At 36.4% G+C, this 25,284-nt stretch overlaps 1 protein-coding gene across 1 annotated transcript in view; it reads right to left on the bottom strand.

Annotated features, from left to right (window-relative positions):
- Nucleotides 1–876: 876 nt before the first annotated feature.
- The window catches only part of ZNF804A (zinc finger protein 804A), a 350,603-nt gene continuing 326,195 nt past the window's right edge, over nucleotides 877–25,284 (bottom strand). The window contains exons 3-4 of the mRNA XM_030916638.1: nucleotides 6,958–7,088; nucleotides 877–4,586 (exon numbers count right to left, since the gene is read on the bottom strand). Of these exons, the coding sequence (XP_030772498.1) occupies nucleotides 1,343–4,586; nucleotides 6,958–7,088 (3,375 nt within the window). The 3' untranslated portion in view covers nucleotides 877–1,342. The remainder of the gene's footprint in view (nucleotides 4,587–6,957; nucleotides 7,089–25,284) is intronic.

Below are 25,284 nucleotides of genomic sequence, written 5' to 3' on the forward strand. Positions count from 1 at the left end.
GCAACAATTAGCCATGCGTGGTGGCAGGCACCTGTAATCCCAGCTACTCATGAGGGTGAGGCAGGAGAATTGCTTGAACCCAGGAGGCAGAGGTTGCAGTGAGCCAAGATCACGCCACTGCACTCCAGCCTGAGCAACAGAACAAGACTCTGTCTCAAAAAAATAAATAAATAAAATAAAGCAGAATCTGGAAGAGTGATGTGGACTTTCTAATTGTTGCTGAGTGATTTGAAAATATAATACAAGCATAACTACTAGAAAGATTTGCAGATATAAGGGTTATTTATTTACTCTCCATCCCACTTCTAGATTCTCAATTAAGAGTAACATCCTTCTACAGACTGTGTTTGTGCCATTCATCCCAAGATGTTACATAACAGGCAGTGATTTATTAAAGTTAAACCTATTCCTTAATTCATGCCAACATTTCCATGTATTTCCCATAATAATTAAAAATAAACACAATAAATTTGGGAATTTAAACATTATAAGCACTTACATTGGTTATTTACCATGGCTTGTCTATTAGTCCTGTTCTAGAGTTCCAGCAAGAATACTACATACTTTGCATATTTTTGAGTTATTACCCACCCAAATACTAAAATTACTTTAACATAGAGGGGGCCAATTGTTTAGAAAATATAGTAAACTTTGAGTATGAGTAACATTGGAAAAATCCGAAAAACAAATCAACTCTCTGTTATACTATTTTAAAAGATCGTATCATAGTTGAAGTATTGATAGAGCTGCAAGGATATTTTGATGGGCTTTGGAGATTCAGAGATTCCTGTGTATGAGTAAAGTAATATAAATTCAACACCTATTGTTACTATACATTCCTAAAATAGTGAAAACCAACTGAAAACAAAAGTTTGATTTACTTAAATAGTTAACAAAAATTTATTGCAAGAGATATTTTTCACTGAATTTACAGTTTCAAGGAACATGGTACAAAACATAGTGCCATCAGCTTTGTCTAAACATTAAATAGGTGCAAATACACAAAGATTAAGAAAAACCTAGGGAGCATACTTTACAACATAAATTAGAGTACTATAAATATATTTTATGTACATTATACATACTCTTAAGACATCATTTTAATATACAGCATATATTGTATTGATTTTCAAACTATTCAGTGCTTTAATAATATTATATATCAGAAACTTAGGGATTTATTTGCATCATTACACTTACAGTAAATGATTTCAAACCAGTGAGGCCATATATCAACCAGTTTATTTCCACCAGTTAAATAGCCATGTACCCATATAGATGAACACTTACGCATATAGCAATAGTTTTCACAAGAGTATTGTTTTTCCCATTATGGTGATGACTAGAAGAGAGGTTGCAAAGGGATGACAGTAGGGTGTGGGGAAAGCAGTGAAGGAAAGAGTGCATGGGGTAAAGATGGGAAAGCGAGATGGCTAGGATGAAGAACAGAAGCTGGAATGATTGGCATCTGAGGAGGAGCAACAAAAGTTGGCTGGTTCCCAGGACAAAGCCTCGGTCCTACTGGTCCTACTGAGAGCTGAGGTAATGAGGTTCTGGTGAGAGCTGGGATTTGGGAAAGAAACTGTTGGTGTGGCTGGAGCACTTTAAAGGTTCCTGCAGCTGCGGCTGCAGCAGCAGCTGCAGCAGCTGCAGCGTGCTGCTGCAAGACAGTGTGATGGATAGTGGTTACAGAGGTAGAACATAAGGACTGCTGCAAAGGCAAAGGCTGCAGAGGTGTGCTAGGGGGTGGGAGGGCAGCTGAAGGAAAGGTAAATTTAACCTTGTTGGCCAGCATGTTTGGCTGTAGAATGTGCTGGTAGACTTCACATGGTACATTTTTGAATTTGTCATGGTTTTCTAGTGGGATCAATAATGCTTGCTCCGGTAAAGCTAATGGAGCCAGAATTTGCTCAGTTGTTACAAAGGTATGACCATTCACATGTGCTTCCTTGAATGGTAATGGTGGTTGTGTGTTAAGGATTCCTGAATTATAACGCAGCCACTCAGTTGGCGTCTCATTCATCCTTCCTTGTGGAAGGGCCTCAGCCAGTTCATAATGGCAAAGATAGGATTTAGGCGGTGACAGTCTAAAGTTCCGTTCAATATTAGGCACCTTAATAGGAATTTGCTTTTCATTAATATTTATATTCTCACTTCTTTCTTTGTGTTCAAGCAAGGTATTGTCAATTGCTTCTTTTGTTGGAGCACTAGCTATATAGACAGATGTGGTGGGATCATTAGAAACATCTGACAATTCACCAGAAGTGGTCTCCATTTCTAAATGCTCAGTTTCACCATTGGTTTCAGAAGGAAGGAGATTGCTAGGGTGGAAAGACAGTTTGTTTCTTAATTGGTTTGTTTGTTCTGAGTTCATTTCGATTTTTGCAACTTCCTGTGGTTTCATTTTCTCTTTTTTGTCTTCACTTATTAACCTATCCAGAGGACTTAAGGAAGAATTGTCTTTCATGGGATAATCTGTATTTTCTTTGAGTAAAGTTTCAAATCCGGGGTGGAATCTGCCTCTTTTTCGCCTCCGTTTCTTTTTAGGTTTACAGGGAGCAACTGAAGTACTTGGTGGCCTCAAAAATTCTTCTGGTAAATGATTCTGTCGATTCAAACTTTCATCTGAAGAATAACAATGTGAATGTTGTCTACGTTTTCGATAGAATCTTTCTGATTCATTCATGACAGAATTGTAACCTCTTTTAACAGCCTGATTCTGACTCACGCATTTCATATCATTTTGAAGAACTAAGCTTCTGTGATCCTGACTACAACTTGACATTTTGGTTTTCCAACAACAGTAAGTTCTAGAATATGTTAAATTATGTTTCCCAGAATGTATCATTCTTGGATTTGATTGTCCATTGAAAAGTATTGTGTTCTTTTTACACTGGTTTTTAGAATCGATAGTATCATAAGTGTTGTATTCGGTATTCCATGTTTTACACATTTCTTCATTGTCACTTAAGGATATGGATTCTGATTTGGGCCTTTTATCAAGTAGCTGATGTGAGTCTAATAATTGCTCTGCAGCTAAATACTGCTTTTCTGAAATTGGTTCCAGTAGATATTTCCCAGCATTCTCAGTGTAACTACTCTCTGCTTCCATTTTGCAGCGAGTTTCTGATTCTTTGGTTTTCTCCATATGATGATACTGACATAACTTTTTTCTTTTTTTCTTTCTTCTACTTTTATGGAACCAGTATTCATTAGTCTCTTTCAGCTTTATTTTGTTGTATTTTTCATCTAGAGTGTCCTGTTTTATTTGACTTTTAGTAAAATTATACTTTTTTGTTTCTCTGATCTTACAGGAAATGTTTTTATATCTCTGACCCATATTCTCATTTTTTCCAGAATCACAACTACTGGAGAGAATATCATCAGCCGAAAGAGGAGTGACTTGGGTGTGTTTATTTTTGCTACTTCCAATTTCATAATCAGTGAGTCCTTCTGTAGATACATCCTTGCAATCTGAAACTGGTCCCATGCAAATGTCTTCTTGCTTCTGCTGAGAACAAAGATCATTTAAAGCTGGCTTATTTTTATCTAGATTATTATTTACTTTAGTAGACTTGAAGTCAAAACATAAAGGATTACAGCTATAGGAAATTGATGGTTTAGTAGTTGTATAAACCAGCATTTCTGATGGCCACTGAAGAACTGTAGATCTGTGTTTGTTAAGGACAGGTACAAATGGCTCACATTGTCTTTTGCAGAAATTTGTTTTCTTATTCATAGTTATACTAACCTCTTCAGTATTTGAAGGGGCCAGTGTCTTGGGATCATTTTTATTTTCAGCCTCAGTTGCAGATGCCTCGTTATGCTTAACATTTTCCTCTGTGGTAGCTTGCACCGATACGCAATCATTAGATATGTCAAGAACTGTGGATTTATTTCCTAACAACTCACAACTGTTACCACTCACAGGTATGTCTTCATTAATAACAACACCCTCCAGTGGTATTTGATCTGCTAATGGGACTGAATTTTGACAATTATCTGCATCAGAAGATAACTGAAGTTGAAGTTTGCAAAATGAAGGTAATAATAATGTATCTTTTTCACTAGAGACTTCTTTTATCTCTTGAGTTTGAACAGTTTCTTTGTCTGTGCACATTGCCTCTGGTGGGTGAAAAGAGTTAGTTTTCTCCTCAGAACTCAAAAGCACATCTGTTGGTGAAGATAGTTGAAGATGACAAGCACTGGGGACAAATCTACTTTTTCTGCTAAATCCTTTTCCCACTGAGGCATCATCACTGTATTCAGAGAACGCTGCAGCGGAGGACTCTAGCTTCACAGATGCTTTCTTTGGAAATGCAAAAGAAAAGCCGATTTTGTGTCTGTGAATCCCCTGGGCTTGATCCCCAACTTGGTTATTTTTTGCTGTATAATTATTTGTGCTTTCTGGATCTTCAGCAACAGTGGTAGCATCTTTAGTATTCTCTTCACTATGAATCAAAGTATATTTGAAATCATGCTGGTTATTAACTGAATCTACAACAACTCGTTGGGAAATTTCATTTTTACAGTTTTCTCTCACAGTAACAGTTGTTGATTTGAACATGGGGCCACTTCCAGGAGCACTAGAGAAAGAAACAGAAGTGTGTGTTAAATAGCACACTTTTGAGAAAAAAAAAAATAGTCAACCACTTACATCTTTAAACATTCATTAAAATGTTTTTTTCAAATTCTTAAATCATTATAACAGAATTGCCTTCATATGGTGTAAGTACTTTCCATGGTGCCACAATATCATTTATTTGTTTGTTACTGTTTGGAATAACTTGGAAATATTGTCCCGAAGTTGCTTTTATAGCTGTTAAGACCAATGCTGAGGATATATTCTTAACCAGTGTTATCTGACCAAAGTTTTCTACCTTCATGGTCTCTTCAGTGATATTTTGGAGTGTTGTATTGTCTAAGATAAAATTACTTTTGATTCACAAATACTTAATATCATTGATGCTATATGGCAAATATGATGAAAGTTCTAAACAAAACCCTTAATCATGACTTCAGAAAAGCTGGGAATTCAGTTGAACAATTCAATTCACCCAGCATTCACCAAGAGTCTACTATAGCCCAATTCGTATGGGCAAAGGTAACTAAGAGATAGTACTAGCTTGATGAGAGCTTTGACTCTTTTGAAATTGTTAGTGTCAATATTTAAAATTATCCTGAAGTTACACATTATAACATAACATGCAGTAAATGCAGGATAAAAGACAATTCACTTAAAATATAATTTATTTGGAATTACATTACACTGTAGTGAGTTCTGATGAAAAGAACTATACTGACAAACACATAAATATAAGAAAACCCTAAACCTTATCCTTAACATAAGGGAACAGAGTATGAAGAAAATTCCTGCTATTCTAAAATTTCAGTGTTTTAGATATTATAAGTGGACAAGAAAATTTTAGTTGGACATTTCCTTTATCTAACCACTAACACAATGTATTGCTTCACTGTTCTATCTGCTAAGTAACAGAACAACTTTCTTTTCCCATCTTTTGAAGCACAAAATTAATTGGAAAACCATGTACGTATGGCTGTGTGTATAATGTAAAACATGTGCTTTATACAGAGGATAATACTTTAGATAAGCAGTGTTGCTTTTTTGTGTTTATCATTATTAGCTCTAGTTCACTTAATATATCATAATTTATATTTGCAAATGCTATTTATATAACGTTAAGTTACATAGGTTTCATGATTCTCTATAGTTAAAATTTGTATAATTTTTTACGCATTACCACAAAACGTAAACATACCTGATTTGTGTAACTGAACAGCAGTAATGTCTGTTTTTAACAGTTCCAAGTAGGATTCCAAATACATATACATTTTATTTTGGTTTTTACAAATTTGGCATCTCTAACAGTATTTTGATGTGTCAATGTATCACATAATATTATTCAGCAAAAAGTAGATTTGGAACGAAGTAATTTTTATACAGACAATAATAAAAGAGACCTTATATATTGGAGAAACAAAGACTACTTTTAAAAAGTCTTCTTTTTAATAGCTTTGCCCTGGCTTGAATTGTAAAGTCTGAAATACAATACTGTTCACACTTAATAGCTGCTCACTGTTAGCAGCAGGTCAAAGTTTAAGAGTTGTGAACTTCTAACAGCCCAGTTACAGTTTATTCACAGCGCACTTAATGTTGGTCTGCTTCTCAAGCAAAATTCTTATCCTTTTTTAGAAAAGGAATCTTAAACATAATTTTAAATAGAAGTTCTCCAAATTTTCATTTTAAAAAGTTCTCTAAAAACTCTTTTTGTCAAAAGGTTCATAAGATACTGCCTTGGGCCGGGCGCAGTGGCTCAAGCCTGTAATCCCAGCACTTGGGAGGCCGAGACGGGCGGATCACGAGGTCAGGAGATCGAGACCATCCTGGCGAACACGGTGAAACCCTGTCTCTACTAAAAAAAATACAAAAAATTAGCCGGGCGAGATGGCGGGCGCCTGTAGTCCCAGCTACTCGGGAGGCTGAGGCAAGAGAATGGCGTAAACCCGGGAGGCAGAGCTTGCAGTGAGCTGAGATCCGGCCACTGCACTCCAGCCTGGGCGACAGAGCGAGACTCCGTCTCAAAAAAAAAAAAAAAAAAAAAGATACTGCCTTGCTCTCTTCCTCAATCAAATGTTTTATCCCAAATCAAGAAATGGGATAGCTTTCAACTAAGATAGCTTAAATAACAACATAAAGTTTATTTTTTAATCCAAAATTACAGTAATTTTGGCTTTTTATTGAAATATGCATTAAACAGGTGTTTGCATAAAATTCTAATTCAAATTACTGTTTACAGCCTACAGAAGGCCACGAAAACATGTGTGCCTTATTCTGGGTACAGAAATAAAAAGATTTGTGCCCTTTATTTCTGACTCCCCCTATACCCCTTTTTTCATCATGTTTTAAGAAAACATACAATTTCATTGGATACTCACCATACAGTTTCCTTTCTTAGCTCAGCCAGCTTATGCAGGCGTTGGAGTGCCTTTTCCTGTTTTCTTTCATCTTTCCTGGATTTAGATGCTACATTTCGAGCAAATTCCCTTTGTTTCAGTTCCTTGAGCCTCTGTTAAAAAATGTTGGAAATGGTTAATTATATTTTGGTCTATAGCAGTAAGTAAAGTTTCATTGTTATTGTTGAAATTTTCCAATGCATCATCTTTGACCTCATCGAAAGGTAAACACAACATTCATGACAATCCACTTCTAACAAAAATATTTTCTTGTATTTTTGGCTCGTGGAAAAGCCAAAGCATATTATTACATCATAGTAAAATTTATATCTATGCCTTAGGCAAATTGGAATTGAAAACTTTAATGTCTTCTTATTGATTGTTTCCTGCTGTTTCTCCGTGTAATTCAGATGAAGCATTCGTGTCTTATAAATCCCAAATTTCCAAAAAAATTCAACTTGCTTATATATTTCAGTTACATACAATACGTGATGTACAGCATATTAGAAAGTTATCTGGTCCTTTGTGTTTGTGTTCGTGTATGTGTGTATATGTGTGTGTGTTTGTGTGTCTTTAAGTGAAAAGTATATTAGGAAAGTAAATGAATAAAGAATGGCTACTCCATAGGCAGAGCAGCCCTTTTTGTGTGTTCTGAGAGTGCATTATTTATGTTAATCCGTTAAGACAAATGATCTCTCCTGATGTGATTTAAAACAATCCCTTCTCTCAAGCAGCAGGCACATTTCCAGAATAAGTCAAGATATTGGAAGAAAATTAGTACTGTTTTTCTAGAAATTCTTACTACATTGGGCATTATCTTTCATCTGTGTTAAAGAAGTTCATTTTCTGGGTTGATGGCAAGAAAAACAGCATGTCAACTCAAACATAATTGCTAAATAGCTTTGTGTGTGGCATAATTTTAGAGATATCAAAATTGTCTTGTGTGCCAAATATTTTCACTATATACTTTCATGATATGTACAGTTATTAAAAATAATAAAAGTACTATTTTCCCTAATGGTTCATGTTGTTATGCAATTGTAATATGTAAGAATCTTGAGTAGGACTCACTTACACTAGTGATATAATGTGGCTGTGTCCCCACCTAAATCTCATCTTGAATTGTAGTATCCATAATTCCCATGTGTGGTGTGAAGTATCCAGTGGGAGGTAATTGAATCATGGGGGCAGGTCCATACTATCATTGAGATAGTGAATGAGTCTCATGAGATCTAATAGTTTTATGAAGAGGAGTTTCCTTGCTCATGCTCTCTTGCCTGCCTCCATGTAAGACATGACTTTGCTCCTCCTTTGCCTCCCACCATGATTGTAAGGTCTCCCCAGCCATGTGCAACTGTGAGTCAATTAAACTTCTTTCCTTTATATATTACCCAATCTCCGATGTGTCTTTATTGGCAGCATGAGAACTAACTAATACGGTAAATTGGTGCCGGGTAGTGGGGTGCTATTCTAAAGATACCTGAAAATGTGGAAGTGACTTTGGAACTGGGTAACATGCAGAAGTTGGAACAGTGTGGAAGGCTCAGAAGACAGGAAGATATGGGAAAGTTTGAAACCTCCTAGAGACTTGTCAAATGGCTTAGACCAAAATTCTGATAGTGATATGGATAATAAAGTCCAGGCTGAGGTGGTCTCAGATGGAGATGAGGAACTTGTTGGGTACTAGAATAAAGGTTACTCTTGTCATGCTTTAGCAAAAAGATTGATGACATTTTGCCCCTGCCCTAGAGATTTGTGAAATTTTTTGAAGAAATTTCTAAGCAGCAAAGCATTCAAGAGGTGATTTAGGGGCTGTTAAAAGCATTCAGTTTTATGTATTCACAAAGTTAGGGTTTGGAATTAGAACTTATGTTTAAAAGGGAGGCAGAACATACAAGTGGAAAATTTGCAGCCTGATGATGCGATAGAAAAGAAAAACCCATTTTCTGAGGAGAAATTCAAGCTGGCTGCGGAAATTTGCATAAGTAACAAGGAGCCAAATGTTAATGGCCAAGATATTGGGGAAAAACATCTCTGGGGCATGTCAGGGTTCTTCACAGCAGCCCATCCCATCACAGGCCCAGAGGATTGGGAGGAAAAAGTAGTTTTGTGGGTCACACCCAGAGCCTTGCTGCTTTGTTCAGTCTCAGGCCTTAGTGCCCTGCATCCTAGCTGTGGATAAAAGGGGCCAATGTACAGCTCAGTTCATTGCTTCAGAGGGTACAAGTCTGACGTCTTGGTGGCTTCCACATGGTGTTGAGTCTGTGGGTGCACAGAAGTCAAGAATCAAGGTTTGGGAACCTCTGCCTAGATTTCACAAGATGTATGGAAATGCCTGGATGTCCAGGCAGAGGTGTGCTGCAGGGGCAAAGTCCTCATGAAGAACCTCTGCTAGGGCAGTGCAGAAGGGAAATGTGGGTGGGAGCCCCCACATAGAGTCCCCACTTGGGCACTGCTTAGTGGAGCTGTGAGAAGATGGCCACTGTCCTCCAAACAGCAGAATGGTAGATCCACCGACAGCTTACACCATGTGCCTGGAAAAGCCACAGACACTGAACACCAGCTCGTGAAAGCAGCCAGGAGGAGGTCTTTCCTGTGCTGTTCTAGTGATAGTGAATAAGTCTCATGAGATTCAATGGTTTTATAATGGGAAGATCCCCTGCACATGCTCTCTTGCCTGCCACCATGTAAGACATGACTTTGGTCCTCCTTCACCTTCCGCCATGATTGTGAGGACTCCCCAGCCATGTGGAACTGTGAGTCAAACCTCTTTACTTTATAAATTTCCCAGTTTCTGGTATGTCTTTATTAGCAGCATGAGAATGAACTAATACCACTAATTACATTTTAGCAAACTAATTGGATAAAGTTTTAATAAATACCTTATACATATGCACTTATGTGTACCAGGAGCTTAGAACAATACCTAGTCTATAAAATTTCTGTTCCATAAATATTTTTAAATTATTGTGTAGCTCATTTAGAATCTCCAAGTTATAAATGTTCCATCTATTTTAAAGAGTTCATCACTATGAATAAATAATAGTAGGCTACTGATGATTCTGGATTGTAAATCTGAATTTCCCCAACATAGCATGAGGTAGCTCAAGTGACATATAACACTGACATAGTTTAAGCTTCAAATGATCTCTAATATTTAAATTGACATGATTTATAGAAAGAGTCCTTGTATGTGTATATATCTATATATTTTTGAATTACACAAAGATATTTCAAGAATGCTCATTTGCACTGACATATTTGTATAGGATAAGACTTTCCAGAGAAGAATTTAGATGAAAGATAAATCATGTCGTAAATGTCTCAGTTGTATAGATATTTCCCAGAAAGGAAAATTTTGAAATCATTTCCTCAATATGACTATTAAAATGACTATAATTTTATAATATGCATTAAATTATTAATTGATTTTCATAAAACAGTTGTAGAATTACAGTATAATAGGTCAAGAATATTTTACTCATAAATTTTAGGTATACAGGGTCTTGGTCACTTTTATTTCCTAAAACCTTAAAGTAATATCAAAACTCATTCAATAGATAATTATTGAGCACTAGCAGCAGTCACTCTGATAAATGACTGAGTTTTTTTTTTAATTAAAGAAAATATTTTTACTTTCATTGTGTGTTTCTATGAGTGTATATGTGGGCAAGTGTTGTGTATTTATGTGTATTTTACAGAAATAAGGAGTGAACATACACATTAAGAGATAACAGCTATCACTGGTTGGAATATTCTTACAATGCCATGTATGAAGAGAGAGAAGTGCTCAAGAAAATCCTAAAGACAGCTACTTGGTAAAAGTGATATCTGTGCTGGGTTTTTAGGAATACAAATATTAACTAGAAAAAAGGGTTGGATGTTGGGGATGAGAGTGTATATTAGGAACCATGAACAGCTTTGTACAAACACAGGAATCTAAGTTTTCTAAAATAAGACGTAAAAGAAGTAAAGTACCAGGTGAAATAAAGCAAGAAAGAGTTTTAATACCAGAGCTATTCAGCAAATAATCTTTGATTATTAGTTATAAATAGTTTTATTCTAAGAAGTACAGATAATTTATTTCCTACTGGTTCTTTAGAAAAGCTCCAGTCAACAAACCAAAAAGACAGACTTTACTGTTTTTGATAAAATCTTTAGTATAAAAGTTAATTGTTATTACATACTCACACACACACATATAATACACATATATAATACATAGAATACATGTAATAACCAATGGTTAAAAATAGTGGGTTTAAATTTCATTGGTAAGATAAAAGTGCAATGCTTCTAATGAAAAACAAACTGTATTTTCCAAAGAAAGCATGCAAAAATGCCAGGACTTTCACTATTTAATGTTTCAAAGTAACCATTGAGGTTTAGAAATAATCTGGTTTCATTGACATAATCATTGAATATTGAGGAGTCAGTCAATTATTACATGCCAATACTATTGTTATTTGTAATATAAGTGACCGATAGACATGGCTGGAAGCAGCTCCAGATTTAGATAACTGTGCCTATTTAAAATGTAAATTTAAAGAGGAGAGGCTAGATGGTAGACTAGAAGTCTCCACCAATCATCTTCCCCCACCCCACAAGGATAACAATGTTGCCACACAAAAAAAGGCACCTTCATAAGAACCAAAAATGAAGTGAGCACTCACAGTACCTGGGTTTAACTTCATTTTACTTAAAGAGGCACTGAAAAAGTAAGATAAACAGTCTTGAATAGCCAATGCCTGCCTTCTCCCAACCTCCCAGAAGTGGCCATTCTGCATGGAGAGAAAAATCTGCGCACTTGAGAGAGTGAGAGAGAAACAACTGTGAGACATTATGTTGAACTCAGTGCTTTCCTGTCACAACAGAAAGCAAAACCTAACTGAACTCAGCTGATGCTCACCTATGGAGGTAGTTATTTAAACTAGCCCTAGCCAGAGGGGAATGGACTATTACAGCAGTTGGAACTTGAGTTACTGCAAGCCTTGCCACCTTGGGCCAGAGTGCTCTGGGGCTCTAAATAAAGTTCAGCTTTATTTATTTAAGCCTTATTTATTCAACTCGTGGCAGTCTAGGCTGAAACTGCTAGGCAAGTCCTATTGTTGAACTGGGCTCAGAGCCAGTGGACTGGAGGGGCACATAACAAACTGAATAACAGCTGGGATGGCTAAGTGAGGGCTGATGTCACTCCTCCCCCACCCCTAACCCCAGGCTGCAGAGCTCATGGCTCCAAAAAGACCCCTTCATTCTACTTGAAGAGAGAGAGAGGTGGGGAGGGGAGGGGAGGGGAGCAGAAGGGAGGGGAGGGGAGGAGACAGAGGAGCAGGGAGGACTTTGTCTTGCATCTTAGATACCGTCTCACTCACTGCAGGAAAGAGTACTAGTCAGAGTTGCGAAACCCTCTTTCCAGGTCCCAGCTCCAGGAAAACATTTCTAAACACATGCTGGGCTAGAAGGAAACTTACTTTCTTGAAGTGAAGGACCTAGTTTTGGCAGAATTGATCACTTGCTAACTGAAGAGCCCTTGGGTCCTGAATAACCAGCAGCAACACCCAGGTTGTACTTTGTGGGCCTCGCATAAGACTCTGTGACTTCCTGGCTTCCAGTGAAACTCTCAGCACATTCCCAGTTGTGGTGGATATGGGGAGAGACTTCCTCTGCTTGAGAAAAGTAGAGAGAAGGAAAGGGGACTTTGTCTTGCACCTTAGGTACAAGCTCTGCCACAGGAAGATAGAGTACAAAATGATCCTGGGGTCCTTGAATCCAGGATTTGGCTTTTGCATGGCATTTCTGGATCTGCCTTGGGCCAGAGGGGAGCCCACTGCCCTGAAGTTTGAGCCCGAGGCCAGGAAATATTCACCACAAGCTGACTGAAGAACTTCTGACCCTTAAGGAAATATCAGTAGTGCCTGATAGTTCTCCCTATGGGCCTGTGGTGGTGGTGGCCATGGGGTGAGGCTCCTCTGCCTCAGGAAATGTGAGGGATAGGTGGGAAGGACTACATCTTGTGCCAGCTCAGGCACAGTACAACAGAACACCAGGTAGACTTCTAAGGTTTTTGATTCTGGACGCTGGCTTTAAGACATAACCTCTGGACCCAGCTGGGGCCTGAAGGAAATTGATTCCCTAAAGGGAAGGACATAGGCCACCAGCCATTAGTAAAGCCCCAGGGTTTTGAGTGAACATAGATGGTAGCCAGGTAGTGGCTATAGCAGACTTTGGGTGAGACCCAATGCTGTGCTGGCTTCAGGTCTGAACCAGTGCAATCCAAGTGTTGGTGGCCACAAGGGTGTTTATGTCACTCCACCCCTAGCTCCAGCCAGCTCAGAACTGATAGAGAGACTCCATTTATTTGGGAGAAAGTAAGGGAAAAGAACAGGAGTTTCTGTCTGGTAATCCAGATAATTATTTTGGATCTTGTCTAAGACCTTGGAGGTGGTATCTCTGAATCTGCAAGAGCCACAGAATTACTGGGCTTGGGGTGCCCGCTAATGCAGATACAGCTTAGTTCACAACATACAGTCCTTTCAGACCTGGAAAACACTTCTAAAAGTCTAGGTACAAACAAGCCCAAACTGTGAAGACTACAATAAATACCTAACTCTTCAATGACCAGACAGAGACAGATATTCCTAAGTATGAAGACCATCCAGGAAAACATGATCTCATCAAAGGAACCTAATAAGACATGATGGACCAACCCTGAAGAAACAGGGATATGTGACCCTTCAGACAGATAATTCAAAATAGCACTTGTGAGGAAACTCAAAAATATTGAAGATAAGAAAGAAAGAATTCAGAATTCTATGAGATAAATTTAACAAAGAGATTGACATAATTAAAATAAAGCAAGCAGAAATTCTGGAGCTGAAAAATGCAATTGGCAAACTAAAGAATGCATCAGAGTTTCTTAAAAGCAATTGATCTCTCAGAAGAAAAAATTAATTAGCTTGAAGATAGGCTATTTAAAAATACAAAGTCAGAGGAGACAAAATAAAAAGGATAAAAAACAATAAATCACACCTACAGGATCCAGAAAATACCCTCAAAAGGGACAATCTAAGAGTTTTTGGCCTTAAATAGGATGTTAAGTAAGAGATGGGGATACAAGGTTTATCCAAAGGAATAATAAAAGTGAACTCCCCAAACCTAAAAAGGAAGATATCAATATCCAAGTAAAAGAAGGTTATGGAACACCATGAAGATTTAACCTAAAGAAGACTACCTCATGGCATTTAATAATCAAACTCCCAAAGATCAAAGAAAAAAAAAAAAAAGGATCCTAAAAGCAGCAAGAGAAAAGAAACAAAGAATATAATATGGAGGTCCAACATGTCCAGTAGCAGCCATTTTAATGGAAACTATACAGGCTAGGAGAGAGTGGTATGATGTATTTAAAGTGCTTAAGGAAAAAAGCAAAAACAAAAACAAAACCAAAAAACTTTTTCCCTAGAATAGTAAACCTGCTTAAAATATCCTTCAAGCAGGAAGGAGAAATAACAACTTTCCCCCCAAAAAAGCTGAGGAATTTCATCAATACCAGATTGTCCTACAAGAAATATTAAAGGGAGTACTTCTGTTAGAAAGAAAAGGTTTTTAATGAGCAATAAGAAATCATCTGAATATGCAATATTCACTGGTAATAGTAAGTACACAGAAAAACATGTAACACTGTAATACTGTAGCAGTGGTGTGTAAACTACTCTTAAATAGAAAGGTCAGATAATGAAACAATCAAAAACAACAATCACAACAACTTTTAAAGATATAGATAAGATAGAGCAGGACTCTGTCTCAAAAAAAAGAGAAAAAATTAGATATAGATAAGATATAAACAGAAACAACAAAAAATAAAATAGGAGGGGAACAAAGTTATAGCATAGGGTTCTTATTAGTTTTATTTTTGCTTGTTTGCTCATGTTTGTTTATGTTAAAAGTGTTAAGTTGTTAGCTTAAAATAGTGGGTTGTAAGAGACTATTTGCAAGCTTTATAGTAACCTCAAATCAAAAAATATACAATTGAAATACAACAAATAAAAATAAAGAAATTAATTCGCATCACCCAGGAAAAGTACCTTTACTGAAAGAAAGACAAGAAGGAAAGAAAGAAGAAAGGGAAGACCACAACAAAACCAGAAAACAAATAACAAAATGGCAGTAGTAAGTTCTCACTTATCAATAATAACATTAAGCATACATGAACCAAACTCTCCAATCAAAAGACATAGAATGGCTAAATTAATTAAAAAAAAAACCCAAGATCCAATAATCTGTTACCTACCAGAAACACACATCACCTAAGAAAATACACGTACAGTGAAAATAAGAAGGAAAAAGATATCCCGTGACAATGGAAACCAGAAAAGGATAGGAGTAGCTATAGTTATATGAAGTAAACAGATTCCATGGCAACAACTGTAAGAAAAGACAAGGGAGGTCACTATGTAATGACAAAAAGATCAAATCAACAAGAAGATATAATAATTGTAAATATATATGCACCCAACACCGAAGAACCAAGTTTATAAAGCAAACATTAGCGCTAAATAGAGAGCTAGACCTCAGTACAATAATAGCTGGAGAGACTTTAACATCCAATTTCAGCATTGCACAAATATTCCAGAGAGAAAATCAGCAAAGAAACATTGGACTTAACCTGTACTATAGACTAAATGAACTTAATAGATATTTATGACACATTTCATCCAACAGCTACATAATACACATTCTTTTCCTCAGTATGTGGATCATTCTCAAGAGTAGACCATATGTTACATAACAAAACAAATCTTAAAACATTCAACAAATTTGAAATAATATCAAGCATCTTCTCTGACCACAGTGGAATAAAACTAGAAATCAATAAAAGGAGTAATTTTGTAAACTATACAAATAAAGGAAAATGAAACAATATGCTCCTTAATGATTAGTGGGTCAATAAAGAGATAAATACGGAAACCGAAACACTTCTTAAATCAAGTGATAATGGAAATGCAACATACCAAAATCTCTGGGATACAATCAAAGCACTACTAAGAGGAAAGTTTATAGCAAACTAAAAAAGAAGACAACTTCAAATAACCTAAGAATTCATCTTAAATAACTAGAACACAAAAGCTAACCAAACTCCAAATTAGTAGAAGAAAAAAAATAAAATAAAAAAGATTAGAGTGGAAATAAATGAAAATGAAGTAAAGGAAACAACATAAAACATCAAAGAAACAAAAAGAAGGTTTTTTTTTTTTAATAGTTAAACAAAATTGGCAAACCTTTAGCAAGATTAAGAAAAAAAAAAAAAGAGACAAGATCCAAATAAAATTAGAGATGTAAGAGGAGAGATTGCAACAGATACCATAGAAATTCAAAAGACAATTAGTGGCTACTATGAGCAACTACATGCCAATAGATTGAACACTCTAGAAGTTCACAAATTCCTAGACATATACAACGTACTGAACCATGAAGAACTCCAAAACTCAAACAGACCAGTAACAAGTAACGAGATGAAAACCATAATAAAAAGCCTCCTAGTAAGAAAAATACCAGAACCTGATGACTTTACTGCTGAATTGAACCAAGCATTTAAGAACAACTAGTAGCAATCATACTCAAACTATCTGAAAAAATAGAGAAGGAGGGAATACTTCCAAACTCATTCTATAAGTCCATATTGCCCTGATACCAAAACCAGGAAAAGACACACTGAAAACACACACACACACACATACACACCAAAACTACAGGTCAACATCACTGATGACTACTGATACAAAAATCCTCAACAAATACTAGCAAACTGAATTAACATATTAAAATGGTTATTCATCGTGACGAAGGGGAATGTATCCCAGGGAGACGAGGATAATTTGACACAAGCAAGTCAATCAGTGTGATACAAAATATCAGCAAGATGAAGAACAAAAACCATACAATCGTTTCAATTGATGCTGAAATAGTGTTTGATAAAATTGAACATCCCTTTCTGATGAAAGCCCTCAAAAAGCTGGGTTTAGAAGGAGCATACCTCAACATAATAAAAGCCACATACAACAGACCCGCAGCTAGTATCATACTGAACGGGGGAAAAACTGAAAGCCTTTTCTTTGTGATCTGGACCATGACAAGAATGACCACTCTCACCGCTGTTATTCAACAGAGTACTGAAATCCTAGCTAGAGCAATCAGACAAGAGAAAGAAATAAAAGGCATCCAAATTGGAAAGGAAGAAGTCATGTTATCTTTGTTCCAGATGATATAATCTTATACTTGGAAAAACCTAAAGATGGCACCAAAAAGCTTTTAGAACTGATGAACAAATTCAGTAAAGTTTCAGGATACAAAATCAACATACAAAAATCAGTAGCAATTTTATATACCAACAATTAAAATTCTGAAAAAGAAATTAAGAAATTAATTTTGTTTGCAATAACTCCAAATAAAATAAAATACCTTGACTTAACCAAAGAAGTAAAATATTTATACAATAAAAAAGCTATAAAACATTGAGGTAAGAAATTGAAGAGGACACCAAAAAGTAGAAATATATTCCATGTTCAAGGATTGGAAGAATCGATATTGTTAAAATGTACATACTACCCAAAGTAATCTACAGATTTAATACAATTCATATTAAAATAGCAAATATATCCTTCACATAAATAAAAAATATCATAAAATGTATATGGAACCACAAAAGACCCAGAATAACCAAAGCTATCTTAAGCAAAAGGAACAAAACTGGAGGAATCACATTACTTGGCTTAAATTATAATACAGAGCTAAAGTAACCAAAATGGCATGGTATTGGCATAAAAAAGACAGACCAATGGAATAAAATAGTGAACCCAGAAATAAATCCATACATCTACAGTGAACTCATTTTCAACAAAGGTTCAAAGAACATACATTGGGTAAAGGACAGTCTCTTCAATAAATTGCACTGAGAAAACTAGATATCCATATGCAGAAGAAGGAAATTAGACTCCTTTTTTTTTCCATATACAAAAATCCCACCAAATAAAACTACTAAAAGAAAACACTGGGAAAACTCTTCAGGACATTGGAGTAGGCAAAGACTTCTTTAGCGATAACTCACAGACCGAGGCAATCAAAGGAAACATGGACAAATGGGATCACATCAAATTAAAAAGCTTCTGCATAGCAAAAAAAAAAAAAAAAAAAAAAAAAAACCAATTAACAAACTGAAGAGACAACTCACAGAATGGCAGAAAATATTTGCAAACTACCCATCTGACAAGGCATTAATAACCAAAATATATAAGGAGCTCAAACAACTCTATAAGAAAAAAAATCAAATAATCAGATTAAAAAATGGGCAAAATATCTAAATAGACATTTCCCAAAAGACATAAAAATGACAAACAGGTACGTGAAAAGGTACTCAGCATCATTGACTATTAGAGAAATGTATATCAAAACTGCAATGAGACATCATCTCACTCCAGTTAAAATGGCTTTTATCTGAAAGACAAGCAATAAAAAATGCTAGTGAAGACATGGAGGAAAAGGAATCCTTGTACACTGTTGGGAAGAATGCAAATTTGTACAACGAAGACTCTGGAGAACAGTTTGGAGTTTCCTTAAAAAGCTAAAAATAGAGCTACCGTACAATCCAGCAATCCCACTATGTACAAAAGAAAGGAAATCAGTATATTGAAAAGATATCTGCACTCTCCTGTTTATTGCAACACTGTTCACAATAGTAAAGATTTGGAAGCAGCCTAAGTCTCCATCAACAGATAAATGGAAAAAGAAAATGTGGTACATAAACACGTAATTATCATTCAGCCATAGAAAATAAAGAGATCCTGTCATTTGCAACCACATGGATGGAACTGGAGATCACTATCTTAAGTGAAATAAGCCAGGCACTGAAAGACAAGCACCACATGTTCTCACTTATCTGTGGGAGATAAAAATTAAAGCAAACTCATGGAAATGGAGAGCAGAAGGATAGTTACCAGAGGCTGGAAAGGGTAGCCGAGGGTGGGTAAGTGGGGGATATTTAATGGGCACAAAAATACAGTTAGAATAATAAGTAAGTCCCAGTATTTTTGAGCATAGGAAGGTGACTATAGCAGAAAAATAATTTAATTGTACATTTAAAAATAATTAAAAGTAATTGGATTGCTTGAAACACGAAGGATAAACGCTTGAGGTGAGGGATACCCTATTTACTCTGATGTAATTCTTATACATGGCATGCCTGTGTCAAAATATCTTATGTAAGCCATAAATATATATATCCACTATGTACCAACAAAAAATAAAAATTGCAGTTAAAAAATAAACAAAATGTAAAGGTGTCAATATTTTAGAGGCTGTCCAGAAGCACTAAGCTACATCCAGGTGATCGTACTAATCTTGATCATTTACGCACAAATACTTCTCTTATTTTTGTGACAGACTTCCTGATACCAAGGTAAACAAACTCACCTAATATTTTGATAATATTCAACTGGTCTGAGACCTGGCCAAATACTTTGTAGAGTTTTAAAACTGGAATTTACCAGTTTTAATATTTTTTCTTATATTTTTCTGCAACAAGAAAAAAGTTCCACCTCATATTTACATCTAGAAAAGTAATTTTGAAAGGTGAATAATAGAAATCAAGTATAGTTACACTCCAAATAATAACACTTTGGTCAATGATGGACTGCATAGAGAAATGTGGTCCCACCAGACAGGCCAATATGGTAAAGCCCTATCTCTACTAAAAATACAAAAACTAATGGGGAGTGGTGGCACGTGCCTGTAGTCCCAGCTGCCGGGAAGCTGAGGTAGGAGAATCGCTTGAACCCAGGAGGCAGAGGTTGCTGTGAGCCGAGATCACACCACTGCACTCCAGGCTGGGTGACAGAGCAAGACTCTGACAAAAAAAAAAAAAAAAAAAAAAGAGAAATGTGGTCCCAGAAAATTATAATGGAGATGAAAATATTATGTTGCCTACTGATATTGTAGATATCATAACATCATAGGGAAATGCATTACCTTTTCTATGTTGAGATACATTTAAATACACAAATATCATTGTATTACAATTGCCCACAGTATCTGCTGTAGTAACATGTCGTACAGGTTTGTAGCCCAGGAGCAACAGGCACATAGCATAGGTGTGTAGTAAGGTGCACCACCTAAGTTTATATAGGTACACTCCATTATTTTTGCACAATGATGAAATTGCCTAATGACATATTTATCAGAATGGATTTCAGTTGTTAAGTGATGTATGACTGTAATATTTTTAGAATACCAAGTGGAAATAACAATACAACTTTCACACTAATAAATACACAAGGCATTATCTATGAAACTTATGGAAACATCAATGATATTTCTAAAGCTTCCTCAACAATTTATTGAGAGTCATTGTAAGAAATTCTTAGTGATAAATGTCAAGACAGGAATGGCAGTTAGCATGGATTAGAAAGTTAGAAAACTATTAAAAGTAATTTGTGAGATAAAGTGATATAGCAATTTCATCCAAAACAAATTATAATGTACACTGCATACAATTCAATATATGTTTTGGAAATATGCAAGTCACAAATAGCAAAGTGTAGAGAACTCAATATTCTTTGGTTATGATACCTTCTCAGAGGGCCTACTCTACTTTTTAATGTATTCTGTTAGTTCTATAGAGAACGAAAGTGTTATAAGGGCAACGTAGGTCAAAGTAACATTAATTATCAGATATATTCTCAGGAAAGTCCATGATGCTGGCAATGTTACAATGATCCTAGCTTCAGGGTAGTGGATAAAATTGAGAGATTGACAAAGGTTTAATCAATGTAAGAAGAAGGAAAGAGAGACTGAGAGAGAATACAGATTCAGACCAATAATAAGAGAAAATATAAAAATTAACTCTAGGTTAGTTATTCATAAGTTTGTGCTTTAACATTTAGGTCAACTACATTGTTTCACAGTTGCCAAGCAAATTTTCATAAACATCCTTATGCCTATACTTTGTATACCTGTCTGATTGCATAACAAAGATAGATTCCTACAAACAAGACTGCAGGAATAAAAGAGATACGTGTGCTATTCTTGAGGCTTTTGATGTTTTCCAAACAGCTATTCATTACTTTACACCATTTTTACACTACTCTCAACATATATGAGAATATACACCATACTCAATGTTGGGTAGCATTACTCAATATTTTAATTTATAGTCAATAAGTGACATATCATTAATGTTTAGTCCATCATTCATTTGTTTACTAGGAAGGTTGAAATATTTTTACATGCATATTAGCCATCTGTATTGTTCATTCAGAATATTACTCCTTAAAATTGATTAAGCAATATTATATATATTACCTTGTTTGATAATGAAAATAAAAATGTAGAAAAGGCTTGCATTAATATGCATATTTAGATATATTAAACTGAAGCTAAGTAAATTTGAAAGACTTGTCCAGAGTTAAATGCACATAGTAGGTCCAGGACTCGAATCAAGATTTCCGGGATCATACCCTCTGATCTATCTCCTGTATTTATTCTGCTATATGTTACTTAAGCTGTCTAACTCTTCAGGTCTGGCTGAGTTGGTTGTCATGCATATATTCATGTCTCTTTCATTGAGTGCTCTTTATTTGTCAGGTGCTCTTCTAACACAGTTGATATATCTGTGACAAAGTAGAAAATATTCTCTTTTAAAATAACATTTTCACTATAGTTGAGAGGAACAGATATTAAAACATATAAACAAGTTAATTCTAGAATATTGGACAGTGAAAAGTGCTATGGATGAAACAAAGCAGAGAAGGCCAAAGGGCATGCAGTGAGGGGAGGGATAGCAATTTCAAATAGAGTGATTAGAGAAGGTGTATGCATTTTCTATTTTGGTGTAACAAATTACCACAAATTTAGCAGCTTAATCAGCCCACATTTATTCCATGATCTGCATACCTGTCCTTTCACCCATCAAGAAGTTGGCGAGGGTATATTTTCATCTGGAGGATTGTCTGTGGAAAACGTCCACTTCCAAGCTTTCTAATACTATTAATGGAATTCATTTCCTCGTGGTAGTAGGACTGAGAGCCTGGGCTTCTTACTGGCTGTCAGTCAAGGCCGTTCCAAGCAACTAGAGGCTGACAGCAGTTTCTTGTCCCTGAGGTTTTTCATAAGACTCACTGAAATCATGACAGCGTATTCAAAGTTATCAAGGAAGTGTCTCTCTCTCTCTCCATTCTGCGAAGTATATAAAGCAACCTAGTCAATGGAGTGTTATCTCACCAATTTTTCATATTTTGTCAGTTAGAAACTAGTCACAGGTTCCATCCACATGCAAGGGAAGGGAATTATATAAGGCATGACTCATTGGGAAGCACTTTAGAGTGTGTTCACCATAGAAGTTAGCATTGACAAGGTGACATTTGAGCATAGACTTTTAAGAAATGTGAAATAACCGAAACAGATATCTCAGAGAAAACTCTCCAGAAAGAGAGAACATTCAGAGTGAAATAATGAGTTTGCAGGTCATTTTTGTTTTGACCACTGCTTGTAGTTGCATGGTAGCACAGATGCTCTTTAGCTGCAAGTTTTAAACGAGTAGGAAAAGAAGAGTTCTCTGAACCACGACACTGGGCAAGTGACATTTGACAGAGGAAAAGAAAACTCAGACCTGGTTTATAGATGGTCCTGTGTGACATGCAGGCACCATTTGAAATAGACAGCTGCAGCACTACAGGCTTTTTTGCTTGCTTGTTTGTTTGTTTGTTTGAGATGGAGTCTCACTCTGACGCCCAGGCTGGAGTACAGTGGCGCAATCTTGGCTCACCGCAACCTCCTTCTCCCAGGTTCAACCGATTCTCCTGCCTCAGCCTCCTGAATAGATAGGACAATATGCACATGCCATCATGCCCAGCTAATTTTTGTATTATTAGTAGAGATGGGTTTTCACCATGTTGGCCAGGCTAATCTTGAACTTCTGACCTCAGGTGATCCACCCACCTCTGCCTCCCAAAGTGCTGGGATTATAGGCATGAGCCACTATGACCAGCCTACAGTTCTTTTCTGGGACTACAATGAAGAGCAGTGATGACAGGAATTCCTCTCAATGGGAAGAATATCAAGTAGTGAATTTTGTTGTTCATTGTTTTTGGAAGGAGAAATAGCGAGATGTAAAATTATATACCAATTCATGAGCTGTGGCCAATGGGTTGGCTGGATGGTTAGAAACTTGCAAGAAACATGATTTAAAAATTGGTAACAAGAAGGACTGGGTATGTGGATAGACTTCTGCGGGTGGGAGAAAAGCAGGAAGACATTTGTGTCCCACATAAATGCTCATCAAAAGGTCACCTCAGCAGAGAATAATTTTAATAATCAGGTAGATAGCCTCTTTCCCCAGCTGCCTGTGTCATTGCCCAGTGAACTCATGAAAAAAGAGGCCATTGTGGCAGGAACGCGGGTCATACATGGGCTCAGCAATGTGGACTTCCACTCACCAAGACAGACCTGGCTATGGCCATCACTGAGAGCCCAATGCCAGCAGCAACAGAGACCACCACTAACCCCCGATACAGCACTATTCCCGGGAATGATTGGTCAGCTGCCTGGTGGCAGGTTAAGTATATTGGATGGCTTTCATCATGAAAGGGGCAGTGTTACCTTCTTCCTGGAGTAGAAACTTACTCTGAGAATGGACTTGCCCTCCCTGCACTCAATGATTCTCACAAAACTATCATCTGTGGACTAGCTTATTCACATTTATGATATTCCACACACAGCGTTTCTCTAATCAAGGTACTCACTTCACAGCAAATGAAGTATAGCAATGGGCCCAGGCTCAAGAAATTATCTTCTCTTACCATGTTTTCTATCACCCTGAAGAAACTGGTTTGTTAGAATGGTAGAATGGCCTTTCAAAAGTTCAGTTACATAGGAAATTCTTCAAAAGACCAAAGAATGGGTGAAAAAAGATATTTTTCTCTCCTTATTTGTTGAAACAGGCACTTTACACTGAACACTTAGTTTAATGTGGTATGGTGGTTTCTAGTTTGGAATACCATCATATATATACCCCTCCCCTACTGGTTGATGTCTAGGTTGTTTCTGATTCCCATTATTACAAACAGGTATATAGTGAAGTCTTTTTACATAAAACTTTGTACATGTGCGAGTATCTCTGAAGGATAAATAACTTAAAAGGAAAAGTTGGTAGAACAAAGCATATATATGGACTTTAAATTTAAATTTTAAAATAAATACTGTTTGATTATCCTCCTCCATCCCAAGAAAGAAAATTCAGGTACAACTCCAGCCAGGTGGCAACACCAGGCAGAGTTTGGGTAAGATTCTCCAGAAGGCTGTATATGTTCATCCAATATATGATGTTGTTTTCCTTACGGCCAGGATTCATGGTTCCAAGAACCAAGAGGCGAACATGGGACAGGCACACTCCCTCTTACCACTATTGATCTACTTACTAGCAAAGTTTTGGCTTCCTATTTATGGCACCTTATGTTCTGCTGGCCTAGAAGTCTTAGTTCCAAAGGAAGGAACGCTTCCATCAGGAGACACATTAATTATTCCCCTGAACTGGAAGTTAAGACAGAATGGGTTAAGCTACAGCTACCCACTTTGGGCTACTTATGTGTCTGTATCAACAGGTAAAGCGGGGAGTTACTGTGCTGGGTGGGGTTACTGATTTTGATTACCAAGGGGAAATTGGACTGCTACTGCACAATGGAGGTAAGGAAGATTATATCTGGAATACACGACATCCCATAGGGCATATCTTAGTATTACCATTCCCTGTGACTGACATCAATGGAAAAATAGAACAATTCAGGCAAGACTAATAATGGACAAGACCCTCAAAAATGAAGTCTTGAGGCATCCTACCAGTCAAGGAATGACTCAATTGAGGTGCTTGTTGAGGGTGAAAGGAGTGGGTAATAAAAGAAGGCATTTGTAAATACTGGCGATAACGATGTGGCTAGTTACAGAAATGAGGACTTCAATTGACTTGAGAATATTTTCCTTATTTTATATAAATGTGTGTGTGTGTGTGTGTGTGTGTGTGTGTGTGCTAGTTGCGCCTTATCTGCATGGAATACATTCCAAAAGCCCCAGTGGATGTCTAAAACCACATATAATACCGAATCCTACATTTACTGTTTTTTCCTGTATGTATACACATACACACCTTTGATACAGTTTAATTTATAAACTAGGCACAGTAAGAGATTAACGATAACAATAAAATAGAACAATTATAACAATGTACTGTAATATAATATAAGTTATGTGAATATGGTCTTTTTCTTTTTT

The sequence above is a fragment of the Rhinopithecus roxellana genome, chromosome 14, assembly GCF_007565055.1.
Source record: "Rhinopithecus roxellana isolate Shanxi Qingling chromosome 14, ASM756505v1, whole genome shotgun sequence".
NCBI classification, from domain to species: Eukaryota; Metazoa; Chordata; class Mammalia; order Primates; family Cercopithecidae; genus Rhinopithecus; species Rhinopithecus roxellana.